Source organism: Spermophilus citellus (genome assembly GCF_964194105.1).
Source record: "Spermophilus citellus genome assembly, chromosome: 4".
NCBI classification, from domain to species: domain Eukaryota; kingdom Metazoa; phylum Chordata; class Mammalia; order Rodentia; family Sciuridae; genus Spermophilus; species Spermophilus citellus.
The window spans coordinates 221,568,778-221,596,327 of NC_138185.1; the positions used below are offsets into that span (position 1 = coordinate 221,568,778).

The 27,550-nt window shown below is 41.6% G+C and overlaps 2 protein-coding genes across 2 annotated transcripts in view; one reads left to right on the forward strand and one right to left on the reverse strand.

Annotated features, from left to right (window-relative positions):
- The window catches only part of SETD3 (SET domain containing 3, actin N3(tau)-histidine methyltransferase), an 81,814-nt gene that overhangs the window by 39,723 nt on the left and 14,541 nt on the right, over nucleotides 1-27,550 (reverse strand). The window contains exons 2-6 of the mRNA XM_081292003.1: nucleotides 20,694-20,803; nucleotides 18,894-18,986; nucleotides 16,372-16,520; nucleotides 14,362-14,434; nucleotides 13,826-14,082 (exon numbers count right to left, since the gene is read on the reverse strand). Coding sequence (XP_081148129.1) covers nucleotides 13,826-14,082; nucleotides 14,362-14,434; nucleotides 16,372-16,520; nucleotides 18,894-18,986; nucleotides 20,694-20,796 — 675 coding nt within the window. The 5' untranslated portion in view covers nucleotides 20,797-20,803. The remainder of the gene's footprint in view (nucleotides 1-13,825; nucleotides 14,083-14,361; nucleotides 14,435-16,371; nucleotides 16,521-18,893; nucleotides 18,987-20,693; nucleotides 20,804-27,550) is intronic.
- LOC308647695 (cAMP-regulated phosphoprotein 19-like) lies at nucleotides 9,012-9,414 on the forward strand. The gene has a single exon (XM_081292041.1). The coding sequence runs from the start codon at nucleotides 9,053-9,055 to the stop codon at nucleotides 9,389-9,391; it is 339 nt and encodes a 112-aa protein (XP_081148167.1). The 5' UTR covers nucleotides 9,012-9,052; the 3' UTR covers nucleotides 9,392-9,414.

The following is a 27,550-nucleotide window of genomic DNA, read 5'->3' on the forward strand; positions in this document are numbered from 1 at the left end:
TATAGTTAAAAACACAAATTAAGTTTTTTAAATGACATATCTACAGTCTTTATTTATGAAAATGATGAAAATCAGATACATGCTTAGAATGAATTTACAAAATTGGAAGCCTTACATAGGACACAAGACACTCTGATACATTTAACACAAATTAATAATGACTAAGGTCGGCTCTCAGGAACAAGGGAGGACAGAGGTCAGGGCATCTGAGCAAGACAGCCCATGGTCCAGCCAAGCTAATCAAGGCTCTGGCAACTCTCCAGAGAGTATGCCAGGCTGGGCTCAGTTCCCAGTCTCTAGCTTATTCACATTTTTCATACCACTAAAGGTTGAATCATTAAGTATCACAATAAAAAAACAGTACACCACCAGCTTCCGAGTAGCTTTTGGGAAGTGGGACTTGGTTGGTGCCTTAGGAATGCACGCCCTCTGTCGCTGGTTGGGAGGCCACAGAGCTGCAAGGGAAGTCCAGCAGACTCCCGGAATGGTCCTGAAGAACACCCCTATCCCACAGGCCACACCCAACTATATAAATCATAGCCCAAGAGAGGGATTCTTATATCAGATTTCTCTGTGCTTAAAATCAGAGTACTCTGTCCCAAAATTAAGACCAGGAACAAACCGGAAGACAGAGACAGCAGCCTGGTAAGCCCCACAGCGAGTCTAACACAGCTGCTCTGAATTCCAATACAGAACCAGGCCCGGAAACACCTGGCAGGCTGCTCAACATCTCCAAATCCCCAGGTGCAGAATGGGGACTCAACAGAAAGGATCAAAGTCCTCAGAAGAGAGCTACGGAGAGCTGTTCAGACTGAACTCAAGTTCCTCACTTTAGTGACAACAGTGGCATGAGCATGGTCTGCAGCCCTGAGCAGGCTCAGATCTGTCCCCACAGTGTCTTCTGTTTGCAACCCTATGCTCCCTAGCATGTGCATGGGTGATGCTCCACCTGGCTGTCAGCCCTGCATTTCCTCTTCAGGACAGTCCCTTGGGGATGCTGCAAAGATAGTTACTTACCTAGAGGGAAAAGGACCAACCAAGTCAGGTGAACAATCTAAAAACTGAAAACATTCTTGCCCTCCCAGTACCTGTAACTTCCCCTCTGGTTCCCATCACCAAAGATCCTCCAGTTGTCCTACTGGCTTCTCCCACTCTCACCCTTGCCTCGGCTCCCTCACTTCTATGAAGTAGAATAGTGTCATGTGGAACACCTTCTCCTCCAGAGACCTACATGGGAATGAGGCCAGGACAGCAGTGTCGAGAAAGCCACTTTATACTTCAGATAAAAAGCTGAATAAATAAATAAATGGGAAAGTAGGACAGCTATTCCTTAAAGTAAAAATTCCAATTAATATATACAGGGAAAAAAAAAACAGAAATAGAAAATTAGCACTTGGCACACACCACTGTGATGATTACTACGGACAAGAATCATGATGGATGCCAAATCTAGTGGATGAAAACAATATGAGAAACAGGACATTTGCATAGTCTCAACCCATCTTTCTACAAGGTACTCATTCACTACAAAGAAAAAAAAATAGTAACTTCTGGTGGAAAAACCAGAAATAAAGACATTGACTCACGTCCCCTGAGAAAGACACAATTTCATTTCCATGGTATTCCAGCCAAAAAAGCATAATTTTAGTCTAAATACAAGAAAATATCAGATAAATACAAATGGGAGACTTCTACAAAGTGGCTAGCCAGTAGTATCTTCAAAAATGCCATGGTCAGCGGGAGTGTGGTGGTTCACCCTGCGATCCCAGCCACTTGGGAGGCTAAGGCAGAAAGATTCCAAGTTCAAAACCACCTGTTCACCTTATTGAGGCCTTGTCTCAAAACACTAGAGTGTCCATGGGTTCCATCCAATTCCACCCCCACCCCCAGAAAAAAAAAAAGGCAGGGTCATGGAAGACAAGGAAGGGACACATGACAACTATATGCAATGTGGGATTCTGGAATGGAAAAAAGAGCACTAATGGGTCATCTGCAGACTAGTTAGTACCATACTCAAGTTAAACTTTCTGATCTACACTCTCTGCTATGGTTCTATAAGACATCAACTCTAGGCCAGGCTAGGTGAGGTGAGTGAGCACTCTGTACCCTTTTCCTAAATCTAAAATTCTTTCAAATTTAAAATTTAAACAAAAAGAACTCTGTAAGGGCTGGGGTTATGGCTCAGCAGTACAGCACTCGCCTAGCGCATGCAAAACACTGGGTTCAATCCTCAGCACCACATAAAAATAAATAAAATAAAGGTATTGGGTCCAACTACAACTAAAAAAAAAAAAAAAATTAAAAAAAAGAACTCTGTAGAGCTGGAGTGTGAGAAGCTCAACAATAGAGCACTTCCTAGAACCCATGAGGCCCTAGGTTCCATTCCAAGCATGGGGCAGGAATGATACCACAACTTTGTATCCCCAGAGATACAAGGCCCTATCTCTAAGTGTGACAGCTCATACTTATGAGACATTCAACAAATGCCAGTTGAATTAATTAAATCATTAAGAGGATATGATGGGTTAAAAAGAAAACAAAACAGATGGGGTAGCGACTGTAGGAAGAGCCAAGGCTAGGAGAAGCTGCCTGGGGTACAGGGAGGAGGCTTTGCCTAGGTCTCCAGGTGGAAGGAAGGGAACCAAGAGAGCAGAGAAGCCGAACAAGGAGAGGAGCCTCACATGAAGTGACAATGTGGAACACAACCTGTGCACACTCTGAAGCTCCTGGCAACATGCTCTGCTGCCAGAGGAGGAAAGTTCAATAAATGCAAGCATATTTTCCCTGAGCCCCGCTGAAATATACCTATCTATGCACATACTTATAGACAGCTTTAGACACTGAGTATATTTCTTCATGAGTTTCAGGGACTCTCTAAGGCACAATAAGACCCCTTACCCAAGAGGCCACAGCATAGGGTAGAGGCCACGAAGTTAACTTGAGTACAATGCTTTTCACTAGTTCAGTTACCTGCAGTCAACCAGAGTCCAAAATTATTAAACAGAAAATTCCAGAAGTAACTTAAAAAATTTAAATTGTGTGCTGTTCTGAGCACTGTAATGAAACCCACCCCACTCCATCCTGACAGGGACATGGATCATCCTGTTGTTTGGTGCATATGTTACACACTTGTTAGTCATTCAGCAACAACTAGATTACTAGATCAACTGTCCCAACACTGCAGAGCTCCTGTTCAAGTAACCCAGAATTTACTTAATAACAATCTTAAAGCCCAAGAGTAGTGATGTTGGCAATTTTATTACTATAACTGTTCTATTTTACTATTAGTTATCATTGTTAATCTCTCACTGTGCCTAATTTGTACATTACGCTTTATCATAGGAATGCATGTATAGGAAAAATATATACAGGCTTGGGTACTATCTGCAGTTTCAGGGACCAGTGTTAGACAATGCTCCGCAGGGATAAAGAGGAACTAACATAAGCTGATGCCCAGAGCTTTTTAATCCAACTGATGCACATTCCTAGAGGCCTTGTGTATCATCAGATTTCTGTGTGGAGGAAACAGCTTTATGCAAACGTGAGCTAAGCACATCTCTGGAAACTCACATCTTGTGCTACTCTTGTGTGGCTCTGTCAGGTAGATGGAATGCAATGGGAAATGGAGAAGCAACTATTTGTATTTAGCCACAAATGCCATGGGATGCCAAGAGCCAAAAGTGACACCGTGCTCTGCCTCCTGGCAAGCCCCATGTTCAGAGGCGAGCCACAGCAGTAGCAACAGCAGAATATGGTGTTCATCTCTCTGCCACTATAGTCCTGGTTAGGGGAGAAGCTGCCTATTCAAGGAAGACAGTCAACTCCAGATCGCCTTACTCCACCTTAAAGCATAGGGCAGGACAAGCAGATACTTGCCACAAAGGATGCCTGCCTTGAAATAAAATTCACAACTGTTAATGCATCAGTGAGTTTCTCCACTGCATACCTTATCCTGTGCCTTTCCAACTGTGTGATCAACACAAAGAGGAAATTCAAGCGAGGAGTACAAATCACTTAAATTATGAAACCAATGGAAAAACAGCAATTAATTTTATGGCTATGCCTCTTTTAAACACTATACTTTTGTATTTACATAAAAAGCATCATATTCAATCTCAACAACAAAGAAAAATGTGCATGTGCCTAAGATAATCTCAGGAAAAGCTGGCATGTCATGTCACAGGAGCACATGTTACAAAGGACTGATTATCAATTAAGTAACAGTCAATGCATAAGATATATTAATTTCTTTCTTATGATATGGGTAGAACATATCATTCAGGTATATTTAGTAAAATCTGATAGTATTTGCTTCATTTTTACATGAACTATTTCAAAGCTGGGTTTAAGCCAGTGATTTCTATCACAAAACTGGTCATATGCTACCATGCAACAAGTCCCCACATGGAGTTGCCCTTTGGTATGTTCTGATCTGCTTGGAGTATTTTCACAGGCTGGGGTCTCAGCAACCACTTTAAACACCAGGTTTTCCTTCCGCCATAGGTCCTCTTTTCCTCTCCAACCCCAGTTTTGCAAGTAGAAATTTTTCCCCACTTAGGGCTCTCCCATACAAGCCTCTTCTAGCATTTGGCTTAGCCAATTTCTAAACCGAGCTCCTGGGCTTGGGGTGCTCAGATTCCTCAGCTACTGAGTGCAATTCAGTGTTCCACCAGCAGGTGCTGCAGCTTAACCCAGGTATGCTCAGAATTCCTTGGGTCTGAAGCTCCAGTTACAAACTATCTCTAAAAGGATACAATGTATGCCAAGCATGTCAAGAAAAATACAATGTAAAACCTGGAAGGACCACTGACAATCCTAAAGCCCAAGCACCTGTTTGAAACTCTCAGATCACTAAAGACAGAAGGTAACCTGAACACAAGTGTCCACCTTGAAAGTCCCCCACCAAGGAAGTATGGGAAGAGGAGAGCACACAGGAAATTTGTTTCCCAGTTTTTGACAACAAAGAGAAAATGAGGATTAAAATAAGAATATAATACAGAGAAAACTACCTATGGAACTTATAATCACTAGAAGTCAGTAATTGTGCTGTAGGAATACAAATCCTGAAGATAGAGCACCACATAAGGCTCACGGGATATCAACACTTGTCCAGAGCCTCTCATGGACCAGGGTCACCGCCAGGACGCCCAGAAGGGAGTGGTGCTTGTACTGCCTCAATGAGCACTAACCATGGCAGCAGAATCTCAAATACAGTCAGAGAAGAAGAGTGAGAACAGGCACCAGCTCAGAGGAAGAGCCTGGCATGGCCCCAGGGTGAGACGCTAAGTGGAAACCACAACCGACAACTGCAGTCGGGGTTCTGTCACAACTGACAACTGAGGTGGGGTTCTGGAATTTGGATGGCCTCCACTACCAATGTTTCCTCATATCCTCAGAAAAAGTTAATAGCCACAATGCAAAAAGACACACACACAAATCCCACCTGATGGCAGACTGCTGTAATGAAAATGTTAAATATGAACTAATAATGTCCCCTCTCTCTCTGATAATGCACATGACCAACTAAAAAGGAGAAATCTAACATCCTGGAAAGCACAGGGAAGATAACTAGTTTGCTACTAAGGTGGGCAAACAACAGGTTTACAAGGTCTACATCGTATTCACGTGATTTACCATTGAAAGCTTTCAGAAGTGATGAGAACATTCTAAAACTAGAAAAAGGGTTGGACTGAAAAGACGGCTTTCAACAAGATCACTTTTCCTTTAATCTGTTCCATTTCCTGAATCCTAATGCAAAACCCTCCTTGCCCACAGCTCCCACCCTCACTGCCCAGCAGTAAACTCCATTCTAGGCTGCGTAATCGGAATTGCTGGCTAAGAAGCATCCTACAAAAGCTAGGTATTTCCAGTCTGTGTTGAACCCTTCTGCTGCTTATTTTTGCCAATGCTAGTAATGGTCACATTTTCTTCTGAAAAAGAACCACAGCTGACTGACCTCATTGACAGGTTAATACTGTGCTTCTCACACTACACAGCGACACACCCTAAATTCTTAGAGGTGGGGTTGTTTTCCTACAGTGCTGATCTGGCTTGATAGTCATTTAACACGATTTTAAAATGACAGCAAACGTTAACATCTGTATAAATTTTCAGCATTTAAAAACATGAGTCTAAAAACCAACAACAGCAACATGAGACTTACAGGCAACCCTGGGCTTGTGGTGAGTCATTGTGGGCTTAGTCCCTATTCTTGGTCTCAAAGGTTGAAACACAACCTGGTACCAGCACAGGTGGAGCATTCCTCTGCAGAGCCCTGCCTGCACGCACCATGCTGAGGGTTCCATACAGGTCTTTGCATTCCAGCTCAGCAACCTGAGAGTTGAGGCTGCAATTACCCTCCTTCACAGGAAGAGAAGGGAAGCACAAAGACCTGCCCTAAGTGGAACAGAGTTTACTGCTGGGCAGGCACTGGCAGGCCAGCTACAAAGCCCACCCTTCTCAGGCACTATACTGCCCTAGGGAGAGTGGCTCCATCCACTGAACACTCTGAGATTCTCAGAAAAAACTATTCCCACCACCCCAGGACTGAAGCCTGGTACTGTGCTGCGAGGTACTCTGATAAACAACCTAACTTGGGATGACAATTCAATAGGTCTTAATATTTTTATCTTACAGATCAGGAAACAAACTCAGAGAAGTAAAGCAACTAATATCAAATTGTATCTGAATAGCAACTAAGATGGAGACCAGGATTTCAGCACAAACTTGTCTTAATACAGAGCTTGTGTTCTCACCACACGGCTAACAGTCTCTTCCTGGGACAGGTCACCAACTAACTCTTTCAGCTCCTGGACCACACTCAGATGACACTGCCCCCCTTTGGGGACCACAGTTCTTTTCCTCCATCACTCAAATGCCCCTTCCTGGTGAGATACCAGATAACCTGAAGAAACCACACCATCCCACCACATACATTTCACTTTCACCAGGCAATGCCAAGGCTCATGGCTGGACTCCTTACTCCATCTGCATGGCTCTGTCGAGAGTAACTTAACCCTCACCTTTACTTTTCTCCAGTATTTTATTTCCCTGTGCTTATGTCCTCACTGTGCCAAACAACTCCAAACTCAGACTTATGTTTGTAGGCTTTTAAGAGGAAGGGTTGTTTGCTAAAGGGCAACAAGAAGAAAAAGAAAAAAGAGGGGGGAAAAAAAGAAAAAGCTCTAAAATACATTATTTTAACCACAGCAAGCAGCCAGAGCCAGGGAGGGGCTGTGATTAGCAAACAGGAAGACTCTCACTTAACAAGTAAAGTAACTCTCAATGATGGTTATTTCAGAATTCATATGGGTACAGGGGCACTTTGTCATATAAATACAAAGTGAGGCATCTCAACCATAGTACTGACTGATGACATTTTAGGCTAGAGACTCCCTGTTGAGGAGGTTACCCTTTATGTCACAGGAAGTTCAGCAGTGTTCCCAGAGTAGATGCCAGTAGCACCTCCAACTCCAGTATAATAACCAAAAATGTCTCCAAATATTGTCCAATGCCCAGAGAGCCAATAATGTGGAACAAAAGAACTAATTTATATGACTACAGACACATTTTGCTCTCTCCTTGGTTGGAGACTTTTGTCAGAAAAATATTCAGTCAGATTTCCAAATCATAATATTTTTTCCAAATCTTTATACTGGCTTAATTGTACAAAAAAAAAAAAAAAAAAAAGTCAACATTTGATTATCTGGTATTCTGCATTTGTATATATCTTGTTGCACATTTATTGATTAAATTTTTTAATAAAAAAGAATTACTGCTTTAAAAAGGGAGACTCACTAAGGCTTTAAGAATGTACTCATTTTTTATTTTTATTCTTTTTAAGTTATAAAAATCATTATATTATATTGTATTATATATTCACTACTATATAAGTTCTTACAAGGCATGTGAAAATGTCAACACTTTTGGAAATACTTCTGGAATGAGGTGTTTTTTTTTTAAATTCTCTAACTCCTGAGATGCTAACCATAACACATTTACTCTGTAGAAAGCAGAATGATTCAGTCTCCTTAGCATTACTAAGGAGGCAAGTTTCAAGGAGTTAAAGAGAACTAGCTCTTAAACAGATATGAAAGAGAACCTCTTCGTGACTCACAACTATATATTGAAGCGAAGTTACACTACACAGTTAACAGTGAAACAGACACATGAGTGCAATGAAACATCCAAACAACACCCATGCCCAGGCAGCACTCGGAAGAATTGTCATCGCAAAAGCACATGATCATCTCCAAGGCAGAAAAGACCTTTAACAAAACCCAGCACTGGTTCACGTGAAAAAGTCTGGAGAAAGTTATGATAGAAGGAACTTACTCAACATTGTAAAAGCTGTCTATAACAAACCCAAAGCCAACATCACACTGAGCAGAGAAAGATTAAAAGCATTTCCTCTAAAGATAGGAACAAGACAAGGATGTCTACTCTCACCCTTCCTATTCAGTATAGTACTTGAAACTCTAGCCAGAGCAATCAGGCAAGAAAAGGAAATTAAAGGGATACAAATAGGAAAAGAAATCAAATTATCTCTGTTTGCTGATGACAGATCCTATGTTTATAAGACCCCCCACCCCCCAAAAAAAACACCTCTATCAGAAGACTTCTATAGCTCATAAACAAATCCAGCAAAGTTGAAGGATGCAGATCAGCAAACAAAAATATCAATAGCTTTCCTATATACCAGTAATGAACCTGCTGAGAAAAAAGTACGTGGAATAAATATAAGCAATAAGGTTAAAGAACTCTACAATGAAAATTATGGGACATTAAGATAGAAATTGAAGACCTTAGAAGATCCATGTTCTTAGATTGGCAGAATTAATATTCTCAAAATGGCCATACTACCAAAGGCATCTACAGATTCATTGCAATTCTCATCAAATACTAATAACATTCCTCACAGAACTAGAAAAATGCCCTAAATCTGATAATGGAAAAATAAAAGACTGAGAACAGCCAAAGTAATTCTGAATAATAAAAGCAGGTGTTCGGTCGTCACGGAGCCCGAGGAGCGGGGCTGGACAGAGGGAACGCTATGTCCGCGGAAGTCCCGGAGGCGGCCTCAGTGGAGGAGCAGAAGGAAATGGAAGATAAAGTGACTAGTCCAGAGAAAGCTGAAGAAGCAAAATTAAAAGCAAGGTATCCTCACCTGGGACAGAAGCCTGGAGGTTCAGATTTTTTAAGGAAACGATTGCAGAAAGGGCAAAAATATTTTGATTCTGGGGATTACAACATGGCAAAAGCAAAGATGAAGAACAAGCAACTTCCTACTGCAGCCCCGGATAAGACAGAGGTCACTGGTGACCATATTCCCACTCCACAGGACCTTCCTCAACGGAAACCATCCCTTGTTGCTAGCAAGCTGGCTGGCTGATTAAAAGAGCTGACCTGCATGAATTTTCTAATTCCATTATTTCTCCTCATATGTTACTTATCCACTTTTTATTCCTTTCATTCACTAAGTTATTTAAATGAGACTGACGGCTTTGCAGGTAGCGATAGTGTGTGCTGCTATTGTAAGGGAATATACATGTGTAGAGGTTTTGATTAGTTTTAACAGTGCACTGATGAAAAGGACATGTTAGAGCAACATAAGTAATCTACTTGAAAATATTTGTATATATTACCTAACTCCTAATATAGGTTCCAAAAAGTAATAAGCAAATTTTACAATTTTAATGTTTTGCCTTCCTCGCTTATCTTAATTATAGCTGTGTATGTTACTCTTATTTAATGTAACCTCTGTATTGATTTCTTCTGTATTTTCCTTCTGGATTTTGTCAAACAGAAGTTTAAGCCACAAGTTTGAAGAAAGATCACAAATTCAAATGAAAATAGGAGGGGCTTTGAAAGATTTGTATAACTGTGCTTGAACTTGAATGGCCTTAAACCTGTTTCAGCTTTAACAATAGAATTTTGGGCAATATTTGCCCATTCTGGCGTAACTTACGTGACTTCAGTGCTTAACAGCTGCCATTGAAGCTAGTATTCTTATTTAGTTTTGTAGTGTTAAATACCTTTCATTGTTGAAGATGTGAATGAAGTATGCATGTGCATCAACTGTTGAATTCACTTTTGTGCCATTTTTGTAAATACAGTAGTTTTGCACACACAAAATAATAATAATAATAATAATAATAATAATAATAATAATAATAATAATAATAGCAATGTTGAAGGCATCACAATACTGATGTCAAATTATACTACAGAACTACAGTAACAGAAACAGCATAGTTCTGGCATTAAAACATCCAGACAACCAATGGAGGGGCTGGAGTGTGGCTCAGCGGCAGAGTGCTCGCCTGGCACGTGTGAGGCGCTGGGTTCGATCCTCAGCACCACATAAAAATAAACAAAATAAAGGTATTGTGTCCATCTACAACTAAAAAAAAAAAGACGACGACGACCAATGGAACAGAATGCAGAGACAAATCCACATGGACAAGGTTATCAAATCCTTGACAAATTGAATTTTTTAATTAAAAAAATTGACAAAGTTGACAAAAAAATGCTGGAGAAAAATCAATCTTTTAAACAAATGGTACTGGGAAAACTGGATATTCATATATAGTAGAAGGAAACTAGATCCCTATCTCTTACCTTGCACAAAAATCAACTCAGAGTAGATAAAAGACCTAGAAATTAGACCAGAAATACTGCAATTACTAGAAAAAAAACATAGGGTCCACATTTCAATACATTGACACAGGCACTGACTTCCTTAATAAGACTCTTAAAACTCAAGAAATAAAACCAAGAATTAATAAGTGAGATGGCATCAAATTAAAAAGCTTCTGCCCAGCAAAAGAAATAGGAGTGTGAAGAGCAAGTCTACAGAATGGGAGAAAATCTTTACCAGTTACTTTTCCAACAGGGGATTAATATCCAGATTATATAAAGAACTCAAAAAACTTAACACTAGAAATACAACCCAATCAATTAATGGGCAGATGATCTAAAAAGGCATTTCTCAAAAGAAATACAAATGGCCAACAAATGTATTTTTTAAAATGTTCAATATCCTTAGAATCAGGGAAATAAAAACCAAAACCACACTGAGATTTCATCTGATCCTAGTTAGAATGGCAATCATCAAAAGTACAATAGCTGGGGCTGGGGTTGGGGCTCAGTGGCAGATCACTTGCCTAGCATCTGTGAGGCACTGGGTTTGATCCTTAGCACCGCATACAAAAATAAATAAAATAAAGGCATGCTGTCCATCTACAACCACCAAAAAAAAAAAAAAACAAGTAACTGCCAGGCACAGTGGCGCACCCCTGTAATCCAAGCAGCTTGGGAGGCTAAGGCAGGATGATAATGAGGTCAAAGCAAAATCGAGGCACTAAGCAACTTGGTGAGATCCTTTCTCTAAATAAAATACAAAATAGGGCTGCAGATGTGGCTCAGTGGCCTAGCACCCCTGAGTTCAATCCCCAGTAAACACCCCCCCCACTCCCAGCAAAAAAAAATACAAGAGACTAATTGCTGGTGAAGATGAAGGGGAAAAGGTATATGTATATATTGTTGGTATGAATGCAAATTAGTTCAATCACTTTGGAAATCAGTATGAACATTTCTCAAAAGACTAGGAATGGAATCACCATATGACCTAGTTATCCCACTTGGTATTTATCCAGAAGAACTATACACAGCATACTATAGTAATAAATGCACACCAATGTTTATAGCAGTGCAATTCACAATAGCCAGTTATAGAACCAGTCCAGGTACCCACCAACAGACAAGCAAGTAACGAAAATATGGTACAAATACACAATGTAGTTTTAATCCACCTTAAGAAAGAATGAAATTATGTCATTTGCTTGGAAAAGGCTGGAACTGCAGAATAACATGCTAACTGACATAAATCAGACTCAGAAAGTCATTTTCTTTCATATGTGAAAGCTAGAGAGAGAAGGGGTGGGAGGTTAGAAACACATCTTAAGAAAACAGAAGGGAGACCAACAGAGTAAAAGAAGGGGATTCTAGAGGGAAAGAAGACAGGAGGGCCTGGGGAAGTACTGGGAAGTGAAATCTATCAAATTATGCTGAGTCCACATATGAAAACACCACAAGGAATCATATTATAATGTACATATTATAATGTACTAATTAAAATAATAAGAACAATAATAATAAAAGAGATATGTAGAGTAGAGCAAGTGAATGGGGAAAGAAGGAAAGGAGGGAAAGCGGAGGGAAAGGAGAATGAGATTAATCAAATTATGTCATGTGCACGTACAAACATGGCATAACAAATGCCACTATTATATATAAATAATTCTATTGCACCAGTCAGATAATGATGTCACCATCACTGACAACTTACCATCATTTCTGAATTTCAGCCTGACTACAGAGCCAACGCCTCTTGGGAGGTGAGGATCCCAGCAATTGTCAAGTAATAAAGGCCCAGATTTAAGAAAAATAGTTGTGAAGAGAGTTAATTTGCAAGTCGTCATCCAACAATAGGAAATGACGAAGATTAAAATCTGCTAACATCAGTTTTTCTTTTAGTTCTCAAAACTACAAAATTGAGAAATAAGAATGAAAGTACAACCCTTTCAGATCATAAAGAGCCATACCAAACTTTAGACTGCAGGATTATAGTGCATACTAAATGAAGAGGCCAAGGTTTGTTTGACCCCATCAATAGTTTTTAAATTAAGCACCCTTGGGGCTGGAGCTATAGTTCAGTGGTAGAGAACTTGCCAGCATGTGTGAGGCCCTGGCTTCCATCTCCAGAGCCACAAAAAAAGTGATTTAATTAATTAGTAAAGCAAACCTGAAATAAAAGCTATCTACATACTGTATGACCATTCTTGATACTTCTTAAAGTTTAAAGTTTAGAAAAGCAAAGTGATTTGTACTTGAGGACAAAAATCAACTTTAGACATATGTGAAATATTTGGTGGGAGGATACACAATGTACAGTAAACATGCTGTAAAGTTCAAACAGTGGAATGGAAAACAATACCACTGGAGCAATGAAATGAGAGTACCACTTCATGCACTAAAACACAGCAGGGACAGACCATCTAAAAAACAACCAAATCAGTCTGATGCAGCTTGTCAAACTCCAAGGGAACAGGGGCAAACAGTTCCCAGTCCCATGTGTCCTGGATCAGATACAGAAGCCCAGGAGCTGATCCCTGGGCACTAAGAAGGGGAAAATGGCAGGGACCCCCCTCCCCAAGCTCTGTGGGGGACACTAGGGCACAGGCCTGAACCTTCCTAGTGCCCTGAACCTGGAAATGCAAGATGAGGGTGGACAACCCAGCAAGACACAGAAAGGCATAATCAGATACAGCTCAAGTGTTTGCTGCCTCCTGCAGACCCTTCATGACACCTGAACTTAGAATCTATGATATTGTGATACACAGTACACTTTGAAAAAACAAGAAAATCATGTTATAATTTACTAAATTATCAATATTTTACTACTAACATATAGAGGAGAAACCCAAAAATGGATTCTTGTTTTCTTGGAAACTTTACACACAGAGCACCATTTTGTATCAGATATACTTTACAAGTCTTAAGATTTCATCATAATCTTTTGTTTTCAAAAAAGCTAAGTGATTTAGTAACTACTCAGGAACAACTGCTGCATAACCCTAGACAATGATGAAGTCAGATACATTCAAAACTGTACTGCAGTGACATTTCTATAAAAATGGAAACAGTGAAATATACTTGAATATTTTTTAATTTGAAAAGCAAAGTGTTTTAAGTATCCTTAACAAGATGTCAGTGGGACATACATGCAAGTATCAAGTCCCCTTTTCCAGGCCACCCTGCTCACCTGGATGACTTTATAGAAATAGGCATACTGTCGAGCTGTGTTTTTATACTGGCTGAAGACATCATGGATAGCTTGTGTCGACTGAAGACACCGAACTTCCTCTTCTTCGAAGTAGAGGGGAGTGTCATATTCACTGGGGAGGGTCTGAATGTAGGGCTGCCAGAAAGAGTTGGGGCTGGCTCGCTCACACAGGAGGTGGAAGGCCAGCGCTATGTTTCCCATGGCTTGAAGAATCCGGTCTTGAGAATACAAGGGCCCTGAGTTAATCCAGAAGTGAGCAGTGTAAGTTCCACAGACTCTTTAAAAAGAATCATTCAAAACATACATGGAAATGATAGACAAAACTAAAAGATCTCATTGCATTTAAAGTCATGTACATCACTCTTTGAATGTAGAATGGAAAACATTTCATGCGAATTTAAAAGACTATTTCTCCAGTTGAGAAAACAACCAAACATGGCTCTTCGTGTCAAAATAGAATTTCATATATTTTTGTCACTTGCACTTTGCCTTAAACAAACAGAAATTATTCTCACCCAATACCGAATTTTTAGCAGATTCAACAGTCATTAGTAATTTTCGGGGAACCCATAAAAATAACTCTTCTGCCTAAAAAAAAAAAAAAAGAACAAAAAATAAATAAAAATAGTAGACTCATCAAAACATGTTACAACCTTCAATCCAACTTTGTGATCAGAAATTGAATCACACTTGAACTACAACTTAAGGTTGTGTATCAGCACTTCTTTTCTCAATATCAGATATATTTTACAATGTAAGCATTTATATCACAGTTAAATGAGTGGAGGCACAGTTTAAAATTCTATTTCAAGTAGAAAAACTGAAAACTAAATATACTGTGTGACTATCTATACCAAGAAGGCAAATGATCAAAAAAGGAACTTTCAACTTTAATTTGAAGCAAATATAACATTTGAAGTAGGGCACAAAGAGTGTTTATTTTATTCTCTGTTGCATATATATATTTTAAGTTATAAAAACAAAACCAAACAATTACTGTCGCCAACAAAAACCATGTCTGCCACTATGAACTGCTCCCGCTGTAAAGGCATCCTCCTCTCCAGCTGTTCAGAGCAAAAGCACAAGCCCACCAGAAGACAGACTTTGCTTTACTAATATTTTCCCCAAAGGACTATCTTATTTTCTGGCAAAATGGAATTTTTTTGGCTTCTTTTTGGCATATTCTCTCTCTGTATCTATACTGCTTAAAACACGCACACAGGTCCCTGGGCCAAGCTGGCATCTGATTGTGTACCTTCCAGACTTCAGAACTGTGAGGAATAAGTGTCTGCCATTTAGCTTCCCATACCCCAAAAGGATACAGGTACAACAGACCACAGCTGAGACATTCTGGGCAGCAACTACAGTAATAAGGCTTCCCACCTGACACACAAGAAGAGCGTGTGACATCTGGCCTTAACTAATGTCTACTATCTGAATTATTTTATGTGTCTTGTCCCATACTATAGATGATAAGCACCATGAGGGAAGAAACTCTGGAATTTTTTTGGAAATCTGGTTTAACAACAAAGAAAATACCATTCACATAGGAGATATTAAACTTAGTGAGTACCTAATACATCAGTGTGAGGGTATGAGCATTTCAATGAAAGGTTAACTTCAGCTTGACCAAAACTCTTGCTGGAGGACTGAGAGGCCCAAACACATAACACCCATTTCCTCTAACCAAGTTTGGAACCAAGTGAGAGACAGAGAGAGAGAGACAGACAGACAGACAGACACAAGAATACAAGAGATGGTCACCCAAAGGTATCACCTGCTGAGCCCCAGAAATAGACTGCCCCCATCTAGTCACAAGCAGCACTGTTCCCATAGCCCCTCAGTGTGCCTGCCCCTATGAAGCTGGTGGGGTGGAAAGGGCAGAGCAGAACAATGGGCAAGCAGCTCCCACTGAGGAAAAGGCCGAGCCCTGTTCCATCTCCCAAACAGGTAAACAGGCTGAGTCGGCTTTCTCTTCAGGAAAGGCCTAAGTGGCAGGCAGGGGAGGCCAGAAGTGCCAAGTTACTGCTGCTCCCTTCACATGCAAGGAAGGACCCGGCATGGAGAAGAAGCACTTCCCCTCTACAGAAGCCGAGTTCTCATCTCCTCTCCCTGTTGCCTCCGCTACGGTGTCTGAATAGTGGTACTTTCATCCACGCAGTTACCCAGAACGCCGATCAGCACCCTCGGCACTGCCCATTCCACCAGCCCCACCTCTGATCTGTCACAAGTTCCTGTGTGCTCTTTTTTTCTTCACTTTTCTTCTTCAGTTAAATCTCAAATGCCATGGGGCATGCTCTATGGTCTAACAGAGGCTTGGCCGTGTGAACTAACTTGTGGCTCCGCAGGAGGAAGTACTGGCAGGGCTGAAGCTCTTCTAGGCCTGCCCACAAGAGGGGGCAGGCTGCCTGTCTGGCCACAAGGTCAAGGACAAGACCCAGGCATCTACACCACATCCTGTACCCTCAACACACCATGGTTCAAATGCTTTTGGACCCTCTAAGACCAATAGTTTATAAACTCACCTTGATGTCTCTTGTTGCTCTCAAACCAAAGCCCTCTTCTTTGAAGTTGACCATTTCAAAACCTTCGACAGAAGCCCCATTTTCAGAGGCCCATTTCATTAGATCAGGAAAGTAATCTTCTCTTTTTCCATCAAAAGTAACAGACAGACCTATATTGTCCATGTTTAGAAAACAAGAGATGCTTTTAAGACACAAATCACTCACATGGCTTTCAGAAAGTAGAAGTAGAGCACAATTCACACCAGATTCGGTCCTAACTTCAATCTGGAAACCAAAATGAATAATACCCACACAGTCCTAGAGCACACCTTAACAAGCTCCAGGAAAGGCAAATTAAAATCTCCATAGCCCATCAGTTGTGGAGGGACAAGTCCTGGTACTAGGAACACAAGGTACAATTAGGTAACGTGATGGAGGGGAGAAAAGCTTCGCTGCCACTACCGATGGCTTGGCACAATGCTTTCCCCTCACAAGCCTAGCAGGCCTTCACTCATATTCACACTGGCTATTTAAACAAAAACCAGCAGCTCACATGTGTGCCCTCGAGAAGGATGGGAATGCTCTACAGGCCTGAAGATCTAAGTTAGAGCACTACAGAAAAATCCAGATGAAGCAGACTCCAGGTATCAGTGTAAACAAAACTCAAAACATAATGTGTTTTTTAAAAAATCAAGGAAGTAGACACTATGTAGATAAATATTTTAAATACCAATTACAACCATGTATGGCTATATCTGAAGTTCCATGGGGTTATACGTGAGGAGGGAATATATACAATGGGATGGAATTGAGGGGCTCTAGCTGTAGCTATGTTTTATTACTTATAAAAAATACAAGGGGCTGGGGTTGTGGCTCAGCAGTACAGTGCCCGCCTAGCATGGGCAAGGCCCTGGGTTCGATCCTCAGCACCACATAAAAATAAATAAGTAAAATAAAGATACTGTGTCCAACTACAACTAAAAATAAATATAAAAAAAATTACAAAGGATGGAAGGGAAGTGGACGAGCAGGTGGAAAGAAGGAGGAAAAAAAACGGAGAACTTAGTCAAAGCAACTTTTTTTTAGCATGTGCTCAATCTGGGCAGTAGATTCTTAACGCATCTGCTATTCTCTGGATTTTTCAGCATGCTTGAAATATTCCAAAAGAGGAAAAGTTATGCACAGGAAAAACCACTGTGTCCTGATAAACATAGGGGGAAGAACAGGCACTTTATTAGTACTAGGAGCTGGGCGAAGAACAGGTGCCTGTGGCATCTCACCCCATGTAGGTGAGGTTGCCCAGCACACTGGTGTGCTGTGCCAGATGCACAGAAATACCACTAAGACTAATGACTTGAGGTGGGGATCGTCTAGACAGGATTTTCTCTTCCCTCACTGAGACTAATAAGTGATCTGTCTTTAGTGTCAGCCATAGGAAGCAATATTTTCTCAGAAGAGAAACTCAGGAAATACAAACATTATTTGGGTGCCTATTTGGTGAGAGAGGACTAGCACCATCCACTATTTAGTGCAAGTAAACACATTATAAAGGAACCTGTTCATCACTTCAGACCACTCCAGCTAAAGACTACATGTTTACAGATGTGTACAGCAGATCATTAGAACATCACTTAATACAGCACATATAAACAACCCTCTTCTGACTCCTTTCCGTGACAGTAAGAAATGGAATCTGAGAAGATCTGCCCAAGTCTTTTCCACTGCATGCTTACATTTTCTCTTTCTACTTTCTGCATGGTTCTGCATACCAATCTTCACTTTTTATGCTTTATAGAACAAAAACAATAGGTATAGTGAATAAGCTGACAACCTGACACTTGGCCCCACTACCCGCCTGGCTGAGAGTCAGTAAGATGGTTGCTAAAGCCCAACACAAGTGAAAGTGCAGCTCAACCACTACTTGACTAACTCTCTTTCAGTTAATCAAAATGTGTTGGAGTTGATCGTAAACACATGATAAGACATTAGCCAATCAGCGTATTCTCTGTGTGTTGTTATATACAATATTATGCATAGTCCTGAAATTCAAAAGGAAACAGCATGAAAACAAGATTTAAATACATATTTCATGTGATAAAAATATATAATATTTTTATATATAAAAGTAGAGTCATTTTAGCCCCCAATATAAAACATTACCCCCCAACCCCAAAGTTTCACATTTTCACCCTGTGCTCTCAGAAATGGGAACCATCTACCAGGGCCCTCTCCTTCTGGGTTTCAAGGAGCCTTTCTACAGATGGGCACAGATGTCATGAGACCTATATTACTCTCAAAACCTTCTGACCCATGCCAAGTTTCCACAGGACGTTATTAAAATATGATTATTGGAGCTAGGGTTGTGGCTCAGAGGTAGAGTGCTTGCCTCACATGTGTGAGGCACTGGGTTCAATTCTCAGCACCGCATATAAATAAATGAATAAAATATCCATCATTTAATATATATATATATATATATATACACACACACACACACACACACACACACACACACACATATGATTCTCAATCTAGCAATTTACCTTTCTGCTTTTTCCGTATTTTCTCAACCAGAGATCGGATTTGTACATACTCTTCCCATTCCTTTCCTGGGCCAGGTGTAGGACTGCTACATTCTGTAACACAAGAGTCACAGTGTAAAACATTCCTCTCCTTCAACTTAATCCACTAGACAGCAGAAGAAAAGAAAGAGGATTTGGATTTTGTCATTGTCTCGTGGTTAAAGGACAGAGTTACTACAGCCACAATAATAAATGTGTGCAATACAAAGCGGGAACACTTCTCAAAGCATGTAAACTCTCTGAATCCCCAAAGTGCCCCTCACTAAAATGTGCTCTGGTGCCCCCATGAAGGCCTAGCTCCCATCCAACCAGTTCTTGCTATTCTAATAACTTTCCTCAGAATATACTTGTAAACCAGTAAAATCTAAAAAAACTAAACAAAAATGCAAAATATTTCCCCAGAACCCCTCTAGATGGTAAACAGAAGGTAATATTAAAAGTCAACATGTCTTCTAGTTAAGCCCCATGATGATGGCTCTTTCAGGAAATCAGTCAATTGGACTTAAGGACACTACTAAACAAACACTGCACATGCCTGTGTATAGCACTATATTAAGCACTCTGGGGTAGTTACAAAAGAGGTGGCATAGTCCTTGCTCAACAAGCATCTCAGACTCTACTACAGAACCGAAAAAACAGTCAATCAGGGCTGGTCCTTTTGGAAGGCCACAAGCTGGCTTTTTGTTTCTTTAATATGGCACCAGGTTAGAGAGAACCCTCCCGTGTCCCTACCCGCCCATTTGCCCTGTGTGGACAAGAGCACATCTGGCAAATAATCAACATGAGCTGGTTAGACGCTGGATGCTAACTATTAAGGATGACCAGTCTGACTTCATTCTTCACTAGTCAGCACTGACTGGGGTCTGGAGTAAAGTGGTGAAAATGACAGGAGCCTGTCCAAAAGCAAGGCAGGCACAGCAGGGGGAGACAGATGATGGGTGGTAAGGACAGCTAAGCCCTGCAGCGGCCCACAGGAATCACAGAGCATTTGGGAAGGACCTGACCCCAATTTGGCTGCTGCCTGCTTTCCATCAGGGAGGAAAAGCTGAATTTTCATATGAAGTTTAGCTGTCACATGATCTGAACCTAAGGGGTAAAAATCAATGGAATGATCACAGTTCTGAGACATCTGCAGGACAACTTGAACTCACAATTTTTAAAACTTACCAAATTATAGCAGCTTACTAAAGTAAGCACAGGCACTAAAGATATTTCATTTCTTTGAACAAGGAACTCTCAGATTTCAGCATGTGAAAATCAGGAGCACTATCGTATAATCACTGAAAATAAAACGAGCCATTCTAGAAGGGCTACTCCCTGAGAAGCAGGATGGCTGGCCTGGGCTGTCGGCTGGCATATAGCCTGCATGCCAGATCTCACGAGGTATGCGTCACACTCTCAGAGACACCAACCCGTGTTTACTGAAGATCACTTGAGCCTCAAGGCTTCCGTGGCTGTCCGAGGCTACACTGCTAAAAAGCAGTGGAGCTTGTTTTTTCCATGGGTCCCCAGGGAGGTCCATGGTCTGATGTCTGGGCTGCAGAGGTTCTGCATTTAACAGTGACATGTCCCAACTGGTACAGTACCCCCCATATCTTTACAGAAGGGAAAGGCTGTAACTGCCTGGGTCACGTGGCTAACAAGCTGGGAGTGGAACCCGAGGGACACTCTCATCCTCAGGAGTCTGACACCCACACTGGACATGAGGAACAGAGAAAGGCACTACCATTGTGTCCCCAGGGATAGCCAAGGGGCACTTACTCTGCAACAGTTCACTGGTCAGGTTCAAGATTTCCTTCGGAGACACAGTGGCTGTAGCCCCAGTGCCTGATTTCTGAGTTTTTACTCGACTCTTCTTACCCATTTTCTGACTACAAAACAGAGAAGACAAAAAGAAAAAAGTCACATTACCAAAGAACAAAATCAAGTAATATAGCATGGCAGCGACTTCATCTTGAGATGCTAAAATCTTACCACTCACATGCCAGGTCCTGAGGTTTCCTTCTAGAAAAAGAAATGTGTAAATTAGTATCTGAAGGCTCTCAAATAGGAAAAAAAAATCTTCATGGCAGTCTCTGGAAGAAAAGTTTATTCCTTTTCACTTATAAGAACTAGAGTAGAAGCAAACTGTACTCTAAAATTTTTTAATTGTGCAGAGATTATCATGTAAAGTAAAATGTTCACACTTCAGGAACAACAGTGACAAACATGCACTGCACATGTGTGTACCAGAGACATACACACTACCATAAGGACACAAAGACCTAAATATTCTCTATCCACTTTCCTTTAAAAGCATCTATTCCTAGGAGCAGTAAGTATCATAAGTGACAGATCAGAATTTACACAGCTGAAAACCTTTTATACAGCTAGTCTAATTCCAATATGCCATTCCATGGAGAATCCTAAGTGCCTTGCCCATGGCATTCCAGGAAGTCCACATAGACCCTGGGCTTAGATGAGGTCTAGCAGGTCAACCACTCATGAGTCCTGTATCACTGGACACATGAGCAATGACTAGAATATGAGATAGTGTGACACAGAACTATCTCAGGGTAAACACATCTATGCGATGATGTTTGTCTGAAGACATTTTATAACATTGTCCTGAAGGAAATAAGGAGTTTGGATGTGAAAAGCATCCAAATTGGGCAATCCAAAGATGGGACAGGATTGAGCAAAGCATGAGGCCTCTGCAGGGAAGCCAGAAGCAATCCGGCCAGCTGAGAGGACTGGGGCTACTGCCTGGGAGTCTGAATGTGACTCTCAGGAGAGAAGAATATTAGTTAGGGTGGCGACCCAGGAAGATGAGACAGTCCAGCCAAGAGTCAGTGGAGCAGTGAAGAGCAAACCATCCCAGCAACCTCCTTGGCGCGGCCCCAGCCAGCACACCACATGTGCTCTCAAGGAAGCACCAACAAGTAATCTTTGGACCATTTATTTGTTAAAAAAAAAAAAAAAAAAAAAAACAAGGTAGGTGGGAGTATAGCTCAGTGGTAAAACACATGCTTAGTGTGCCCAGGGTCCTGAGTTCAATTCCCAGCACCAAAGGGGGAAAAAAAAAAAGAAAAAAAGAAATGACTATTACAGTGTGGAAAACTGTGACAACAGGTTTAGAATGCATATTGTCCAGCTAAATAGATCACTGATTCCATTGTAACTGAATCCATGGAAATAAGGCTATGTACTAAAATAACAGGAAAGAGCATTGTTTACTAAGACGTGTACCTTTTATAATGTGTAAAAAAATAACACATGACTCATGGATCTAATAAATCTTCTAAAAAACAGTGCAAAATATCTTGTTAGTCATCCTGCAATAAAGGGCACCAGTAAAGATGCGTAAAACTGTTGCAGAATTAAAAGGAATTGGACAAAAGCAGAAAAAGATGAGTGAGGGGAGGGCAGGAGGAGGAACAGCTTAACACAGTTCCCACACCAAAGGACTGTCTTCCAAAAAGGAAAATGCCCCTTCCCTGTCATTACTCACTCAAGGCCAAGAGCAAGGGCACAGCCTGGATAGAGTACCTCCACCCTGTAAACTTCAGACCCTGCCGTAGCCGTGGAAGGCATCTCTACAGAGGACCACTGAACTCAACCTGAAAACAACCCAAGCCTCCACAGAATCAGGTAACAAGGACTTTACTCACTGCTACATACAGTGGCTCTGCTGGCCTGGCAGGAAGAAATGCTGCTGGTGCTGGCTCAATGGCCTTTCCCTTCTGCCCTGCTGATACCCTTCTGTCGTGTGACAGCCTGTGAACTGCATAAGAAGGGCACTTCCATGAAGAGCTGCAAGATCCTCCCCCTTCCCTGAACAGCAAGGGCCTGTGGCGGCACGCTGCTCTGCCCCAGCCTGCGCAGCACACACCCAGGGCTACACAACAGGCTTTTTCACTGACCCACAGCCCCTCACCTCTCCACCAACCCTCAGCATGCGCCCGAGGCCAGTGGCTTGTAACAGCAGTGGCCACAGCTGCCCTGTATTCGGTGCCTGTCCGCTAGGCACAGGAACAGAAAGAGCTCCTCTTGTGACTTTCCCAGATGCTCTGGGCAGTTGACATCATCACCCTGACATTCTCAGGAAGGTCAATCTTTCCTCTTTCCAAGGTCACACATCAGGTGAGAGGCAGTACTAGAATTTGAACTTAGCAGCACTACTACCTGCCTCTGTCCACGTGCAGGGAGGAAGTGCATGGCATTCCAGAGTTCCAAAGGGCTAAAAGGTCCTGACCAACACTACTGGATTATGTCCCTGGCAGTGGTCACTCAGTGCATCTGAGCGGCTCCAGCCACCTTCTTCTAACCTCCTTCCACACCCTTCTGAGCTCATCCTCCTGCTTAGACCCTGACACTAGTCTCTTATGAATGGCCCTGGCCAAGCCCCCTCCTGCTGCTTGCATCTACCCTCATGCTGCCACCCACCTGCCAGCACCTTATGTTCCAGGAACACCAAGGACTCCCAGTCCCTCACACAGGCTCTGGCACATGCCTTGATGCACCTGTCCTCTTCTTCCCCACCCCCCTCACATGCAACACTTTAGTAACATGTCCACAAATTCTGCATCCCCTGAGAGCCTTGCTGGTCCTCCTGGTCATGACCTTCTCTCCTCTACACCTCTGGGAGTTCTTGAAGATCTTACAGTGGGTTGGAACCCACTGTGTCAAGACTGGCTCAAACACCAGACACCCACTCCAGACAAGAGAATCTCTGAGGGGTCTTCTCTGCTTTACTTACTTCCCTATCCCAACCTCCAACCCACAACTCCACACACAGGCGTTCTTAGGTCAGGTCAAAATCTTCATTTCTGAAGCTTCTACCCAGGTTTCTACTTCCTTGGAACTTACAGAAAATGTTGAATTCCTGCTCCAAGTGACAGACGATTAAACATATGACCACCATGATTTGAAAATAACAGATTCCTTTGACAGCAATTTTCTTACAGTAGAGAACTTACAACTCAAATTGTTCACATTTCTTTATTTTCTTCAGTCAGAAAACTGCTAGCTTCTAGAAATACCAGTAGATGTGGAAATGCAACAGAGGCAAAACTTCAAAACACATTAGTAAACTAGACCCTGAAGACGAGGTATGCTGGTTGCCATCTTCAGAAGTCCTGCGGGCTGTTTACAGTCACCTGCCCAGGCAAGACCCTGCTGGCCAGCTCTTTAAATCCCCACTCACTCCTCTGCCTCTGATCTCCTCCTGCACCACACTGCCCACGGTTAGCCCTAAAAAAAACTGAAGTATAAAACACGGCAGCAAAGTACAGATCCACGGCTCCTGCACTGGCCTGCACAGCTACCACCAGCAGAAAGGCAGGGAGCGCCCAGAGCAGGCCAGCCCTTCTTCCAGCCCCTCCTACTCTAGACCCACAACGAGAAGTAGCCACTGCTTTGGCTTATGTTACCATTGATCCGTCCTCCTGTTCTTGAACGTCATACAAATGGAATTACATACTACGTAGGTTTCTTGTGCTCAATTTAAAGTTTTTCCCCAGCTCAGAGGAAAACACCTGACCTCCCTAGCAAGGCCTTGGAAGAGTGACCTGCCTCAACCCCCTTTTCTGTCGGGCTTTCCTCTGCCCATCCTTTACACAACATGGCTCCAGAAGTTTGCTAGTGTTCATCCCTTTTTCTGGCATGAACTCACCCCTTGTCTATGCCCTTGTCTTCTCCTGACAAAATTTTCCACAAACTTAAGTCTCCATCAAAATGTCCCCAATGGCTTTAGAGGAAATTATAGGCTCTTCCTTGCAGTCCCTACTCCCATGAAAGTTCCTTAACCCAGGAAGAAAGGGTTAATCAAATTTGAGGTCATTAACAGATGCTAAAGGCTGGGCTTATCCTGGAGTTCAGTCTATTAGGCTTTTTGGACTCTTTCCCTCCCACAGGGATATAGCCCCTAAGGGAGAGAAAGCTCTGACCCTAGTTTAGGCAGGAAGAGACTTCATCTTAATTAAGGGGGAGGAGAGTTACCTATCCCTGTCCCCAGAGAATGCTACTCCCTAGGGCACAAGATCCTAGGTTCTGCTATCTCTTAATTTGTTCTACCCAGAGACAGGGTTCCAAGGCTCTGCAGTCCAGAGAGCTCCCAGAGTTCTCAGCACATTGAATCCAGACAGCCACAAACACATGGTCTAGCCTTTACCTTTAAGAACTTAGTCTCTGGAGAACAGGGACTACTAATTCAGGTGCTCCTCTAACCTTAGGGCCACCAATGTCTATAAGATTTATCAGCTTCTGGGTTGGTCTGGCACTGTATTCTAGTTATTTGTGGGACATTCCTAACTCAAAGCACCTGGAAGGCAGGAGCCGCAAATTTACCTGTTTTCACCTCCCAAAGCATGAGGCTCTCTGTTGCACTTTGCCAGCTCCCCACACTTTGCCTTCTCTTGGCCCCTGGTCTGGTTATCATTCCCAGTTCTACACACTTCTTACCCTGTTACTCTGGCCTGGATACCCTTAATCCTTGGCCTCACCACAGGGTCTCCCACCCCACACCTCCAAGCATAGCTCAGAGCCTTTGTCCTCACCCACTGCAATATAAATTACTTATATGCTCAATTAACCTGTTGTCTTGTGGCAGGAAGAAACTAAAGTGTCCAGCTCTATATTATCTGTAGGATCAAGTGCAGCAACATGGATACAGTAGATGGTCAAATGTCTGCTGAAAGAAGAAATCTTTGCATATCATATTTGGATATATTAGTGTTACTAATTATGCCCACCATGATTAGAATAGCAGTCAAATGAAACACTGGACTAAATATTTAACAGTTCCACTAAAGAACCAGCATAACTCTTAAAAGTAAAAATGAAAATGTGTGTATATAGAGATGAATAGATAGGTGGGCCATGCCATGGGGATTAAGGTTAAGGTACAGCTTATACAATATCACACTTAAAAATGGGTTTCTTTTGGAAAACCAAAGCTTAGGATATTAAATTCAACAATGAACTGAAAAAACAAACACAAATTTTGAAAGTGTTTTTGGTTTCTTCGAAGCCATCAAAATTCTTTGTTTGGAGGCAATAAAACAGACAGACAATAAGAACTAGTCAGTTTCTTTCTTTTTTCTTTTTCTTTTTTTGGTACTGGGTATTGAACCCAGGGTGCTTTTTTTTTAACCACTGACCTACATCCCCAGCCCCCTTTTTTATTTTTTATTTTGAGCCAGGGTCTCACCAAGTTGCTCAGGGTCTTATCAAATTACTGAGGTTGGTCTTGAACCTGCAATCCTCCTGCCTCAGCCCTCAAGTCACTGGAATTAGAGGCATGTGCCACTGTGCCCAGCAGCCAGTAACCAGTCCATTTCTGACAGAAAAGAGCGAGCTATGGCCAAGCTCCGCTTAAAGCTTAGAGAGGGCTGTAACTTAGCCAAGAGACCAGAGCCGCCAAACAGCACACCTACCACTTCAAACATGAAATCCTAGATTAGCATAGAGTTGGACTATAAATATAGGTGCGCTAATTAAACAAGTTCTCTGTGTCTTAGTGCCTAGGACAACGCCAGCTACTGCAAAAACAATGAATGATGGAGGCCAGACCTTTGGGCTGGTCACATCCAAAATAAAGCAGCAAAGGTAATTTCTAAAATATGTAAGAACTAAACACAGAAGGGCAAGGAATGAAGCACAGTTTAAGAAGGATGACTAAATTTTGAGTCAGTTTGAGAAGGTGTTAGTATCCCGTATGGGTGGTTTTCTAAATTAAATCCCACTTTACCTTTTTTAGCTAACAAAAAAGCTCTGTGCTACATAATTTTGCCAATCTTATGGATTTGAAATAACTACTGACCCTTTTTGCTTATGATTCAAAAATGTGCTACACAGAATGAATAATTTTCATTGTGATTTCAGCTGAAATCCAACTTTCAACAAATGAAATAGTCAAAGAGATATGATGTAAAATAGACATCCTTAAAATCAAATAGACATCCTTAATTCTCTACAGAGAGAGAGAGAGAGAGAGAGAGAGAGAGAGAGAACAAGCCTATTAGACATTTAGCAAGTTTCTATAAAAACCAATATTTATAGTCAATATTATTGGAAAAATGTAAACATACACTAACACATATTCTTCCCCCTCCCCATTAAATTACAAATATTAGCCAGAGGTACAAGGCTAAATGAAAGATATTTTCTTCCAAAGTTTATATTGAAATCAGGCATAATTTACAAATACTTATTGAATTATCTTTGGGAAACTCTAAGTATAGGGGGGAAAATGATTTAAATAATACTTAAGACCAAAGAAAACGTGAAGAGAAGTACTATAGGACTGACAGAGAACTGCACTGAAAAAACAAAATCAGAATCACAAGAAGGGTCACACCCAAAATAAAGAGGAGCAGCCAAGCTAAGGTTTGATTCATCCCTACTTCTTCACCATTAAGATATTTTTTAAAACCTATAGGATCTTAAAATTCTGGCCCTTTAAAACACTATAAATTATTAAGTCCATCAGCAATTTCCCCTTCTAACAGAACAGAGGAAAGTAAGTGGCACACTCAATCATCACTTACACTGCTGATACGCAGGGCCATCCGTAACCAACCACTTGTAACCAATGATTCTATTTCATATAAAGAGTAAAATAAATAGGTCCAGAAAAG